Raw genomic sequence first — 13,812 nt, 5'->3', positions numbered from 1 at the left:
CTCCAAGAAGCAATGACTACAGGGTCAGGACAGAAATGGATGAGACAATGACCTACACAGGAACAAGGACTTGGCAGCCAGATGGAGGCTTCATCTGCTTCCTTGGCATCAAGGAAGCTGCCAGGATACTATTACAGCTCTGTTGCCAGGCAATGCCAAGATCCTACCCCCTGCTACCCTGGGGCAAACCAGCAGCTAGCTCCTGTCCTGGCTGACGGTATAGTTTGGGCTTTAAGCTCCATTTATAGCTCTCCTTGCTTCCACCAAGCAGTATTTTTGTTCAGATATGCACATGAAGGGCGGTGCAGAAGGACTGCACACCACACATGACCCCCAGAAATCAAGCATGAGCTAATCTTGGGTCTCCCTGGTCAGAAGATAGCTGTTGCTGTTATATTTAGCCAGGTCACTAGTGACCCCTCAACTCACCCTCTGTGCCTCAGAGCACAGGCATCAGGTTCCCCTGCCACTCATCTGCCTGCACTGAGACCATAGACACAGCATGAATCCAGCAACATCGTGACTTGCAAAACTGCTGAGCACACAGATGCTCTGGCCCTTTGATTTCAGATGGAAATTCAGCATGCAGTACCTCCCAGAACTCCAAACATGTACCAAAGGATGGGGGAGTCAATGAGAAAACACCTGATAAAGCAGTCCAACAGCATCACAGTCCAGGCTGCACCCCTTAAGTCAGCATCAAACAGCTGTGCAAAACTCAGGAAACAGAGAGAAAACGTAAACTATTATTGATACACATCAGAAAAAGTGAGAGCACACAGTGACAATCTGCTGCTTCAAAGGGTAAGAGAGGCATTTCTGTGATTACTAAAGAGACACGTGAGGTCAGAACAACATGCATCAACAAATCCAGCTTGCAAGTCTAACAAGAGGGGCACCTTCCCTCTTCCCTGCCCTGCATTAAAGCTTTCAGAGCAAAGTAGTAACAGGAGGAGGCAGGCTGCCATAGCACCACACACCGACCCACTAACCCAAACAGGGGTATGACAGCTCACACCAAAGAGCATGGAGGAGGGCTCCTGCCAACTCCCCTGAGCAGAAAGGCAAGAGCATTTGTTTTCATATAAATTTGTTAATTTATTAAACAGGATTAACAATCAACTGTCCAGAATCCAAACAATTTCTCAGCAACATTTTTTTTTTTTTGAGAAAAATTACCCAAAAAAGCTTGGTTCTAACAGCAACATTCTTAAATGTAATGATTTATCATTTTCTTTATAAAAGTAAGAAATTCACTCTCCTATCTATGTGTAGATATGCACCATGTATTTCAGAGATGAGTACTTCACTGAGAAGACAAATATGAAAGCCTAGAAAGAATGGAAACGTTCCCAGCACTCAGGTGCTTGGCTGAGAGCGAGGCAGATGCTACACACCACCACCACAGCCCTCTGCCAAAGGCAACTTTTTGGCGTAGTATCTTTGGAGCACACGTCTTTGTAGCCACCTAAATCATGCCACACATCACACTCCCTCCTCAGGTGCACCAAGATGCTCTCTGACTGTTGGAAAATTATGGTCTCTCCTCTGGATGCATGGCTCTATTGCATATTAGCAAAGAATACTGTCATGTAATGCAAAATGGAATTTTGGTGAATATTTCCTCGTAAATTCTCCACCAAAATGAAGATCTGACTTTAGCCAGTGCTGTGGTTAAGTGAGAGAAGCAATTCAGATAGAACCTGAGACAGTAGTTGATATTGGGCCCAAGCTTATTCATTTACTCACTGGGTTTTAACAGTGCCTAAAGATTACAAGTCAGAAAGAGCACAGAATGACTAAAGCAGGCAATCAAGCACAATTTTTCTAGGGTTCTAAACAAAGGTACAGGAAGAGCAAAATGTAGTTCACAGGAATTCCCCAGGGTGAGCACAAAACTGGGAAGAATCCCAGAAGGCAGATTTTGGCCCAAAATGGTAAAAGTGTTCCAACTTCCTATGCAAGTGTGAGCACAGCTAGAGCACAAGCTGTGTGCTTCTGTGGCAGTGACACTGTAAGGCCTGAGACACAGAACTCCTTGGCTGAGGGAGGATGCCAGAAAGGTTTTCTTAAAACAACAACAACAAAACCAAACAGAAAACCTTCAGGCTTGTGCACCAGTTCCCAGCTTGTTCTTGTCCTAGTCCTGTTAGCACAAGCCTAACCACAGGTAAACCTCGCTGTAGCCAAACCTCCCTATCTGCATGAATGGGAAGAAATCCTCTGCTTCCAAAGTGCTCGCATGCTTCCTCTGTGGCACACCTTTTCCCGAGAAAGGCAAAGATTAATCCTGGCCACAGTCACAGGAGTGGTTATTCCTGTAATGCAGAAAAAGGGTAAGGCATGGCAGGGGACCTCCTTCTGCTCTCACTTATTGGGCAGAAGCAGCAGATGAAGGGAGGAGTTGAATCTGCTTGCTCAACAGCAAGAGGAAGCTGGATGTCCATTTGGGACACAGTTCATGGAGGTGATGTGTGGGTGTGTATGATAGGAGCCTGATTGTGCTTAGTGCTGTAAGGGTTAACACTGGGCACCAGTAATGGTGACCCCTGGCACCTCCTCCTGCTGCTCCCCAGCAGAGCAGAGCCAAGCACACACGAGGAAGGGGCCAGTGCTCCACGCTGGCTCTCAGGATGCATCACGAGGTGGCAGGCATCATCCCATAGGCTTCATACAGCGTGTTAAGAAGCTCCTGCTTTTCTTTCTCAGGTAAGAAGCTGGACTGAGCTGCATTGATGTTCTGAGAAGGCAGATGGAGAACAGAAGGGAGATGTTAAGACACACCAGAGATGTTGTTGTACATATCCTAATATCTCCGACCAGGCTGAGGGAAGGTGAAGTTTCTACTCCAAGATACACTTCCACAGACTCATTTCCCAGGGCAGCTGCTCTGTCTCTCCCACTAGCAGCAATCCCAAGAGGAATGCAGCAGGCACAAGGAGGGGGTCTTTAAATACTCTGGAGTTGGTAGGAATGGGTCTAAAGAGCGTATCCTACACTACGGCTTCTCTTTGTGCCAGCACAGCTGGTGGTGGCAGCTTGATGCATGCTGTGTGACAGCCTGGTTGCACAATGTCACCTGCTGGCCGGCCTCATGCAGGGATGTTTCTTTTGTTTGGCTTCTGCAAGGGCAGGAAAGGACAGCTGGCATCCAGGGACCTCAGCTCCAAGCTGCCCTTCAGTGCACCCTGGATTTCCTGCTTCCAAGCAAATATCCTTGCAGACAAGGAGGTGGGAGTCATGAGCATAGCTCCCTTTGATGTGCGGATAAGCCAGACTCCCAACACCTGCCTGTCTTTCTACCTTGGGTCAGTAATTGGAAAAATCAATGAAAAAAGCCAGTTTTCTGGTTATAAGACACAAGTGACTGAACACCAAACCAGGAGTCATTTTGTTTTCAGTTTAGTTTGCAAGTGCAAAAACTGCAAGCACTTTTGTAGATGCTGAATCTTAGTAACTTTTGGGGCAGGCTTCAAAATAACCTCCCTACAATTCCAAACTGATGTAAAACAGCAAAAGGTCCCTTCCTTCCTACTGCTCAGACCTGCTCTGTAGATCTTCCTAGACTATTTCTACCAAACACAGCCATGCGATGCCTCCAGCTTCCATGCTGCATGAAGCCCTGCAGGATTTTATTTCCATTGAAAACTCTTGGTTTATGAAGAAAGAAAAAAAAGCTGATGTCTCTGGGCTTCACCAGGACTCCTGCAGAGCATCAGCCGAGGTCAACTCACCACTCTCTTGAAATCCTCCTCAGTGAAGTCCATGTACTCCTTCACTATGCTGTAATCCTTGTCAATGGTGGAATTGAAGATGAGGGGGTCATCGGTGTTGATAGAATAATTAGCTTGATCCTTCTTAAACCTGTAAGGGACTCGGTTCAGAACAGTGGGTAAGAACCTTGCTGCAGCACAGCAGCTCGAAGCAGTCACAACTGGGTGGGGACTTTTAAGATTGCACATTATTTGTAAGCCTTACTGAACTACTGGGTGTTTCCTGAAGTCCGGAAGACATGCTCCAGTCAGATAGCTGGACCAGGGGCAGACCTGGTTGTGGGAGTTAAGCAGAGTAAAACAGGATCAGCCATGCAGACCTGAACCACAACTGCACGGGCAGATAGCTGCGTGCAGGCAAAGCAGCCCAGGGCCTTGCCCAGGCACTCCCACCTCCCACTCTGCCGTGCTGAGGCCTCACCTCAAAGTGCATTTTGGTTCTCAGCAGCTCCCTGTACAGCTCGGGGTCCTCCAGCACATGGTAGCCATGGCCGATGCGCTCAGCCTTCAGGACGTACACAGCCTGGGGAGCAGGGAGAGCAGCTGCAGCCCACGAGCACGGCAAGGCCAACATGGAAACCACTTGGGCTTCCTATGGGGCCAGCCATGGGGCTTCCACCCCGCACCCCTCGTACCTCCTTGACCATGGCAGCCGGCCCAGCCTCCCCAGCATGGACGGTGCGATGGATGCCGCATCGCTCTGCTTCCTGCAAGGCGAGGGAGGCAACGCTTGGGTCTGACCCTGAGGAAAGGTCCCATTTGCCAACAGCCCCCCAGCCCACAAAGGACGAGGCTGGTAACCACAGACTCACAGAACGTCAGTGGTAACACCACCAGCAGCAGGATTTCCCTGCCCATGGGCACTCAAAGCTTCGGGGCAGGGGCAGGCAGTGATGGCAGCCCAGCTGTTTCACTGAGCTCCAGCCCCACGTCTGCTGTGAACCACTGGGATATAAACATGGGATCAACAAAATATTTTTAACAGCTGCAATTAATTTTTAAGCTCTCCCAGTTGTTTGTGGTCTGAATAAAGTGCTGCATGTCCCCTAGGCAGGAATAACCCTGTGGGTGTTTTCTTATCGTTGTTTTAAAGAAGTTTATTCAACAAACCTCGTAAGCCTTCTTATGATCAGAAGAAGCCTTCAGCATCTCATCCCCAGCCAGGTCTATGGCCACCACAGAGTTGTTTTGATACTTCTTGCACAGCTCCACCACCTCTGGAGACCAACCTGGAAAAGACAGCACCAGTATTCAGGAGAAAGTTTTTGTATAATCACACACCTTGAGCGCTTTCTAACCCTGGGATGTGGTGTCATGGGATAGTTGAGGTTGGTTGCACCTCTGCACAGCAGCAATCCCGCCCCGCTGCACAGCATCACCAGCTCCTCCAGACATGATGATGGAAAGCAGCTGCAAAGCCTCCTGGCAAACCAACCTTTGGCAGTTTTATCTTTTTGGTATCAGTGGGAAACAGAGCAACAAATGGCCAACATGTACTCAAGAGTTATCTCTGACCAGGACACAGTATAATCTCTTGAAAAGGAAATGCATCTATTAGCTGATACTGCACCTACCCTTAACAAGAGGGACAAGAAACAAGAGATAAACTCCAGTGTTAATTATTAACAGGCACCTGCTGTGCACCTACAGTCCTGAAGTCATATGAACACATAAGAAAATTGGTGCAAATTCATCATCTTTTATCACTACTTTCAAACTCATCAGGTGCAGCCGTTGTTTTATTAACCACTTCAATATGCACTATCTCTGGCTGACATTTCTGCCTCTCCCAACAATTCCTAAGTTCCAAGGTGGCCTCAAGGGAAAAACTTTGTGCCCTGACACCACCTTTTCAGGTAGCACATGCACTAAAATGCAGACTCAGTTGTTTCCAAGAGGAGCTCTTGCTGTTATGCAAACGCATGATGCAAGTGCTGCCCACACCCTGCAGTACTGCAGCTGCAGACACCTTGGACACAGCTTACAGCTTCCTGTTTCAGCAGCCTTTCTTCCTAGAAATCAGAAGCCCAACGGTCAAGGTTTCAAATTTTTGCTTTGGTTTCATTGAGCAAATAGAAAAAAGTCACCCTCAAATCTTCCCTTTTCCTGGAATCTAATTTTTCTTATATTCAGGCACAAATTGGCCATATTTTTCTTAGCAAAAATGTTCATCTTATTAAACCTGATGAAAAATGTTGTGAGGATCTGAAGACATTCACAGCTAAGGCCATGCAACTTGCTCCAGCTGCACTTCTCCCGAGGTGAAGACGTTCATGGAACTCAGCAGCCCAACAGAATTCTGCTACTGAATAAGGTTAGAACTGCCAATTTGGGGAAACACCCTCGGTATTTGGAGCTTAAGTCTGTTCTATGTATCGTTCCATTTAAAACCAGCAGCAAGTTAGTGGCCAGCCTGTCCGCTGCTGTTGGCTTTGGCTGTGCTGCCCTAGGAGAGCTCTGGTCCTTGGGCAGGGTGCAGGGTGCAGGAATCACAGCTCCCCCAGGAGATTTCAGCTAGCTCTCCTGATCTGCTCCATTTTCACAACCAGCAGAGCCTTTATAGGAGCAGAGGGCCCTGCCAGAGGGAAAAAAGCTCAGTCTCAGCGTGTGTAGTCCCACATCACACCTAGGGCCACATCTCTGCAGGGACCTGAACCCAGGGGATGTCTGCCGCGCCACGCATCAGGGAAGGGGAGCAGAGCAGCAGGTGAGCTGCAATACATTACTTGGCATATGGCGCATGCAGCATAGAATAGACCTGGCTTTGATGCGGAAATCCCTTTCTCCATCCTGCAGTCCCTGATTTACGAGGTTAACAACTTCCTCCGGAGTGAGGTCCCCCCTGTGGGGAAGAAGAGATGGTGAGAGGCTGGGCAGTGCTGTGGGTGGGCAGGAGCTGCAGGGACCCACAGTGAGCAGAGATCCCACAAAGGCAAGGCTTCCCAGATCCTGCTCGTAGCAACATCCCCAAGAGCACAAACCAGATCCCCCAAGCAAACAAGCACATTTACACCCACACCACACCCTTGTTTACAAGATGTCAGACATAAAACCATGCAGGGACGTCTAGTACAGTTTAGCAAAGTGACAAGGAACAGGATTGCCAATCCCACTGGGGCACTTTTACAGCAGCAGGTGCCCTAATACCCCTGTACAACAGGCCTGTGGGGTCCCTCCTACCCAGCTGAGACATATTTTGGCCAGTGATCTGTACGAGGGTAAAGCCAGACTTCAGTCAGCACCTGTCCCAGCAAAAGCCACTGCAACATGTTCTGCAAGGGTCCATCAAGCCCTGGTTTCATTAGACATGTATTAGAGCACAGGTGACATTGAGACAAGGGACCAGGAGATCACCAGCCCCCCGCAATGCTGACTGCTGCCTCTCCCAGCTCCAATTTCCACTTTGCAGGCAGGCAGACCCTACGTGAGCCCTGCTTCCCTTCACGTGGAGAACAGCTTCAGCCAAAAGCTCAAGCGCAGCTGCTTCACACATGCAGAACTAAGTGCCTGCAGCAAGGCACACTCAAACATGACAGCACGCCGAGGTATGAGACGAGGAAAAACACCATGAATGGGACTAGGAGAAGGAGGAGTGCCAGAGCCGGTTGCACTGGAGGAACTGGAGGACTTGGGTGACAGATACACTGCCCAACCCGCATGGGTGCTGGCTCCTGGTGCTGGGAGCTGAGCTGTGCCAGCCAGGGAGCACAGTGGGAGCATTTACAATTCAAAATGCAATTACATTAAAAGTCATGATGAAATCTTACTAATTAACTCGCTGCAGCAAGTTATGAAAAAAAAAACAACCAAAAAACATTAGTCTTCGCATCCCCCTGAGTTGCAACACTTTGCCTAAGGAGAAAGGAGGATGGGGTAGGCAAGGTGAGCTGTCTGCAGCCAAACAGCCCTGTCTGGGCTCCAGCCCCGTGGGATGGGATGGGATGGGATGGGATGGGATGGGATGGGATGGGATGGAGGAGTCACTCACTCAGCCTGTCCCCAGGGGATGGGCTCCACACGGCAGTTGGCCAGCAGGTGAGGGCTGTACCGCACCTCCACGTAGATGACGCCTTCCTTTGCCTTCGTCTCCACCAGCTCATATGCGATCCTCCGCACCGCCTCGCGGTCCCCCCTGCAGGGACAGCAATGGGATCCATCACCCCTGCCACCACGAGGGAATCCAGAGGGATCCCACCGAGGTGGGTACTCACGCAATGGCGGGCATGTAGTGATTAAATTTCTCTAGAAATAGTTTGAGCGACAGCGGTACTTCATAGCTGACGTGCTTCATGAGGTCATCAACGGTGCTGCCGGGGAGAGGAACCCCTCTTTTCCTGGAAATGAAGCCACATTTTACTGATGGGGAGGGTTATCACATTTTCAATCAGCTTATTCTGTACAGCAAACATGTCTCGAGCTGGCAGAGCCGGCTGCTGTTTCTTCCCAGAAGAGATACGGCACACACTGTGCTTCCAGAGCAGATGTGGCCCTAGACCTCTGAAGGGAGCATGGCAACCCCAGGCATGAGAAAACACAGGCGCTTGGAGTTACAAGCCCACAGCAACCCTGTGGAAGCAGAGCCAGGGCACAGCGCAGGCTTCAGCGTGAGCTCAACTGATGGAGCTTGGGATTATTTTTTGGCACCTCCCAGTCCCAGAAGCAGAACTGCCAAACTTCCTTAGAAAAGTCATTTCTCACAGAGGCTTCAGAGCCTGAGCAATCAAGGAGGATCACAGGCTTGGGACCACACCAAACACACAGGCTCTGCTGTGAGTGAGCCCATTCCCCAGCCCCATATTACAGCACCCATTAGCATGCCAAGAACCGCACGCCTCCAGGCAGGCTTCCCCATCCACGCACTGTCACCTACCCACAAACGCCAGCCTAAGTCAGGAATAATAACCAGACATTTGTATTTAATCCTCTTTCCTTCCCAGCACTGTCAGGATGAATTACAGCCGACTGACGGACGTTTCTCTGCTAATAGAGACAAGGCAGCAGTGACAGCTCCAGCGGCCCGCTGCCAGCAGCCACCCCACAGGAAAGCAGCCCCATCAGCACCGCTGCAGGGCTGAGCACACGCTGCTCACTTCCCCACTGAGGCAGGCAGGAAACCAGCCCCACGCTCAGCCTTCAGATGCAATCGGCACAGATTAAGTTGCTGGCACTCGGCGGGGACGGGACGCTCATCGCTGCCAAGGCATCGGCTTTCCTCCCTGCAGTGCCCTTTCCACACTGCTGTCAGCTCTGGCTCAGCTCTCCCCTGCCTGCCCTGGGAGCGCTCCTGCACAGCCGTGAGCAAAGCTGTCCCACTCCAGCGATGGCACCTGCGGACACTCCGTAGCACAAGGCTGCTGGCGCCGGCCCTCTGCCTTTGGAACTGATGTTAAGCCAAATTTCCGAAAACCGACTTCCTCCCCAAATTAATGGAGCTGTGCTTAAGAGCTGCTTCCTGAAATCTTTCAGCTTGCCACATCCTTGATCTGTGATTATCTGCTCATGTTTGTTCACGCTGTCAACGATCATAGTTGGAGGAAGTCTTCAGCTCCTTCTGCCTACAGCTGCAGAGCCAGGTCCTCACCCCAATTATTCAAAGCCCACCAGCTTCCCAAAGCCAAACCACCACCTGGAGCCTTCCTCCCCCAGATACTCACTTGCCGAAGTGTAAGATTGTTTCTGGCCGAATGGCTCCATCCAGATGGATGTGAAGTTCCACCTGCAGTAACACAAAGAGACATCAGAGAGGTACTCCTGGAGCTGCAGCAAAGCAGCAGATGGGCATGCAGTGCTAACACGGGTATAAATGCTGCTAATACAGGGTCCAAGTCACAAAAACCAAATGCAAAACCATTTGAAGAACATCGTTGTTAAGAAGTTCAGTTTTGATAGCCGAAGTATTGTCCAAGTATTTTCTGATTCCTGATGCACATCCAGATATAATAGATTTGGCACTCATCAACTTTAGATTAAGCAACAGCTCTTCAGAAACTTGTTGTGTTTTTCAGTAACATAAAGTGTTTTTTCATGAACTGCCTTATCCGTACTTAGCTTGTGTGGCTTGGAAGGTTGAAAAAACAACCCTCAAACAAGCATCAGTCAACTTGATAAAAGTCATAACCCAAGAACTTGGACTCTGCTTCCAGGAATCTGCTCCAGATACAATCTTAATTATTTGGCGTTATCGAAGCACGTAGGCTTTGTAAAGCTACACATGGAGTCCCAAAGCAGAAGGCACTGTGCACAGAAGTACAAGAGCTGCCCCATAGCGCTCGCAAGCTGACTTCAAAATAAGATGATTCATTTAGACTCAAGAGAAATGGGACGGTAACTAAGGTCCCTGTGAAATCCTGTTTTGGAAGAAGAGTCACAGAGAAGGGAAAATGAGCTTTTCCAATTAGGCAGCTGGAGCTTTGGAGGAACACAACAAATGTAATTTGGAAGTTGAGCTGGGAGGGAAAATTTTAGCTGTAAAATGGTTCAGCTAGATCATGGTGTTTCTAGAACTGTTTGTTTTTAAGCAACAGAATATCCATATAATAAATATTTGTGTACCAAAGGAAGACTCTGAAGCACAAAGCAGCTGTTGGGAAGGAAAGCCTCCAGACCAGCTTTGCTCACTCCAGTGTGGATGAAGAGAGACACCCGTATACCAAAACACCCAGGGAGAGACTGTCTCACCTCTGCCAGCCAGGTGTGGGCCACAAACATCTGGTAAACATCTGCTACCAGTGGGGGTGATCCTGCACTGCAGCCAGCCAGGGGTCACAGCCCCACCAACAAAGATATGGCTGTTACCCCTCCTACCCTACAGACATGACCTGAGCCCTACGGAGATGGAGATTTCCAAAGGGCACAGTCTGATCTTTCCCCCTGCCCTGAGTTTCGCAATGCTGTTTGCAAGGACTAATCCTGGAAAGCAGCAGATAAAGGAACGCATGATGGACATGATCTGCATCACCAGATGTGGACAGCTGGCACGTTTTCCACTCCTGAGCTCTGACTGCAATTTCAACACCTCGTGAGCTCCATTCCTTGAGGTTTTCAACAGCCCCTGTGACCTCCTGGTGGAGTTGCAGCCTGAGACTTGCTCACCCAGACAGGAAAACCCAAAGCTGAACCTACCCCACACATCCCTCAGATGCTCCCTGCCACCCCAACACCATGCTTCCATTCATGTGAAAGCACACTCAGCACTGTGCATGCAATCCACCTCCTGCTGCTGATGTAGGCAGCTCAGACAGCAGCAGTGCTCCTCTGCAGCACCAGCACGAGGCTTCTCACACCATGCATCTCAGCTGCCTGCTTCACCAACCCTGCAGTTTCCAGGTCTGTAGGAGGCTGCAGAGCTCCACTGCAGATCCTTTCTTCTGTGTTTGTTTTGGGCAAACAAAGCCTAAGGCTTTCCCAGATAGAAGTGGGTAACGTGACCTTGCTTTAAGTCAAGGAAAGTACACAGATAAAGATGAAAGAGTTTGCATGAGGTTGCAGGAGACGCTGCCCAAGCAAGCAGCAGCCCTGACACAGAGGCACACATGTATGGATCCCATCTCATAGTGAATCCTAGCTTTGTTTGGAAGGACCTGGGCTTACAGACCAACCATGCTCAGCCCAGGACTATGGCAACTCAGTAACCCCCAAGTTTGGCAACAGAGTGACCCAAAGCCCAGATGAGCTCCAAAAACATGAGATGCCCTGATCCACGGGTGCCCTCAGAATAGAGCTGTCAGAGCACTGTTTGCTGTTTCTATGCAAAAATAAGAAAAAAATAGATCAACAACAGCACGTAATGTGCTAGAGCAGAGGGCAGCAAGATGGTTCAGCTTTAAGTTAAACAGAGAGAAGTGCTAAGAGCTCTGGCTTGGCCTCTCCCTTTGAAAACACTGCAGTATTTTCTTTGAAACTTGGTAAGATTCAAAAATAACCTCCAATGCAAACTGCAAACAAATCTGTTCCAAGTCTGATTATTTTCAGTTTAGTGATGTGAGGAGGAAGAGGCTCCTGAGACACTCAGTGCTTTTGGCTGCAGACACACAGCAGTGCCTAGCAGGCCGTGACAGATCTGCTGGCTGCTCTGCTGGCTTCTGTGTGGCATAAAGGCACTGTCCACACAAGTGCACTTGAGGGAGCTTTCATATGAGGTGCCCATTATTTCCTTATGATGACTGTTACTGATCCACCAAGCAGTCAGCAGCAGCAGCTCAGAGCTGGAGCTGCACAGCTCTGAGGCTACAGTAGAAGAACCACAAACCTTACCTTTCCTTTGACCATTTCTAGCAGACATTTATAGATTATCTAAGCACAAGCTGCAATGTTTTAAAACCTCAACAGTGACTGCCTGGGGTTATTTATCAACACATTAAAAGGTAATAATCTGAAGCCAGCTTTATTGATTTCAATAACTGCATAAGCACAGCCACAATTGGTCAAAGCCTAGGGCAGAAAAATGTTGAGATCATCATTCCTCAGGAGATAAGGTGAATGCCAACCTCTGCAAAAAGAACAGGCCGTGCTTCCCCAGCACTGGATTTATGACAGCGCGCTGCCATGAGCTGAGCCATGCATGTCACTATGTGGCCACACAGCTCCTGCCAGCAGCACCAGCTGAGGCTGCTCCAGGGGATGTGATGCAGCAGGGATGCAGCTTTGTCCTCACACCCCATGAAACCCACAGGTGCTGTCGGCAGACAGATCTGCCACCACCTTAAGATGTCGGTTTGAGTCTCTAAATGAGAAACGCGGTGACTTAGACCAGGTGACAGGCTGCAAGAAATACCCATGCTTCCCATTCCATGCAAGCCTTTACCGCTCTTTATGGCCCACAGAAAGCACGGGGCAAAGCTCAGCCCCACAGCGGCCAGCAGTCAGCACAGCCCTGAGAAGCACGTGGCCTGGCTCAAAGCTGCTCTGGGTGCCAGAAACGTCCCTAAAGCACAAAAGTGACAGTTCCCAATGGCATAGGGTCCTGAGGGATGAATAGAGGTGAGCAGGACCCATTGACTGCCTTTAGACCTCGCGTGAGCAGGTTGGTGGGGCTGAAAGAGACTGCCTGACTCATGAAATCCCACTGACAGCCACACAACAAAGCTGATTCGCGTGCACACACGGCACAGGGCCTCCCTGCTCCCTCTCTTCTGCATCCCACTGCCTGCATGGAGCAAGCAGGGAGAAACACAACTGAAAGGAGAACTTAACTTGCTTCTTTCAGCCAAAACCATGAAACCACTGGGGTGAACGAATAGCTTTTGCCCGTAGCGGAGCTGATGGAACGCCAACACCTCCTAGAACTGGAGCAGCCTTAACCAGGCTTTAGCCACTACCAGCTGTCAGCATTCCTGACAGCCCACGAGCGAGTTCCCTGCAGAGAAAGCAGCCGGGAGGTGGTGACTGCTGAGCACACCTGCCTTATCTTCTTCCCTCTCACCTCCAACAGGTATGTTACTCAATGAGCCTATTGCAATGCATTTACCCAGCAAACGGGGAGAACAAAACAGCGGAGCAGCCTTCGATCCCAGACACTAAGACACGATCTCAAATAAAAAGACATATTTAAGAGAGAAAAGAAGGAAATACAAGCAGAGATCCTGCAGAGGCCTCCCACCTCCCGGGCCGTACCCTCACCGGGCTGCCCGGAGGAGCGGCTCTGCAGGGGAACCGCGGGGCAGCCGCAGGTCGCGCTTTGAGGTGCTCGGGGCCGGCTGCCCCCGCACGGCACAGCGCCCGTCTCCCAGCGCAACGCACGGCACACAAACCCAGCGGACACGCAGCACAGCCCGGCTCGCAGCCCGGCACCGCCTCACCTTGGGTTCCCCGAAGACTCGCACACCCCGCTCCATTCCGCTCCTGCAGCCCCTACCGTTCCTGCAACCGTCGCTCGGCTCCACGCCGCCCCGCCCCGCCCGGCCGTCCCGCCCCGCCCCGCCGGCAGGGAGGGTGCAGCCGGGGGCTGCTTCGGTACTTTCAGCCACGCTTCGCGTTTCGCCTCCTTGCCTTCCCCTCCCCGAGGTGATGCACGTGGCACTCGAGGCACACGGAGGAGAAA

General features: G+C 50.3%; 1 protein-coding gene across 2 annotated transcripts; it reads right to left on the bottom strand.

Moving 5' to 3' along the window:
- Positions 1-959: 959 nt before the first annotated feature.
- Positions 960-13,765, bottom strand: ADA (adenosine deaminase). Of its 2 annotated transcripts, none has more exons than XM_031590868.2 (11): positions 13,571-13,765; positions 9,428-9,489; positions 7,985-8,107; positions 7,762-7,905; positions 6,500-6,615; positions 4,884-5,002; positions 4,409-4,480; positions 4,195-4,296; positions 3,979-4,046; positions 3,735-3,864; positions 960-2,740 (listed from the first exon to the last, which is right to left on the bottom strand). In XM_031590868.2, the coding sequence occupies exons 1-11, from the start codon at positions 13,604-13,606 to the stop codon at positions 2,639-2,641; spliced, it is 1,074 nt and encodes a 357-aa protein (XP_031446728.2). In that variant the 5' UTR covers positions 13,607-13,765; the 3' UTR covers positions 960-2,638. The 2 variants fall into 2 exon arrangements, with proteins under 2 accessions (XP_031446728.2, XP_090008407.1); XM_090152281.1 differs by lacking the exon at positions 960-2,740 and adding an exon at positions 2,747-3,622 and having other exon boundaries at positions 13,571-13,679.
- Positions 13,766-13,812: the final 47 nt, after the last annotated feature.

The sequence above is a fragment of the Phasianus colchicus genome, chromosome 17 (genome assembly GCF_987193195.1).
Source record: "Phasianus colchicus chromosome 17, bPhaCol1.hap1.1, whole genome shotgun sequence".
NCBI classification, from domain to species: domain Eukaryota; kingdom Metazoa; phylum Chordata; class Aves; order Galliformes; family Phasianidae; genus Phasianus; species Phasianus colchicus.
The sequence above is the reverse complement of the archived record's forward strand: the minus strand, read 5'-3'. Positions and strand labels throughout refer to the sequence as shown.

Coding starts and splice junctions, on each gene's coding strand:
- ADA (XM_031590868.2), bottom strand. CDS start 13,606: ATGGAGCGGGGTGTGCGAGTCTTCGGGGAACCCAAG. Junction 7,906..7,984: donor CACTACATGCCCGCCATTGC/GTGAGTACCCAC, acceptor CTGTCCCTGCAG/GGGGGACCGCGAGGCGGTGC. Junction 4,047..4,194: donor GAACCAAAATGCACTTTGAG/GTGAGGCCTCAG, acceptor TCCCACAACCAG/GTCTGCCCCTGGTCCAGCTA.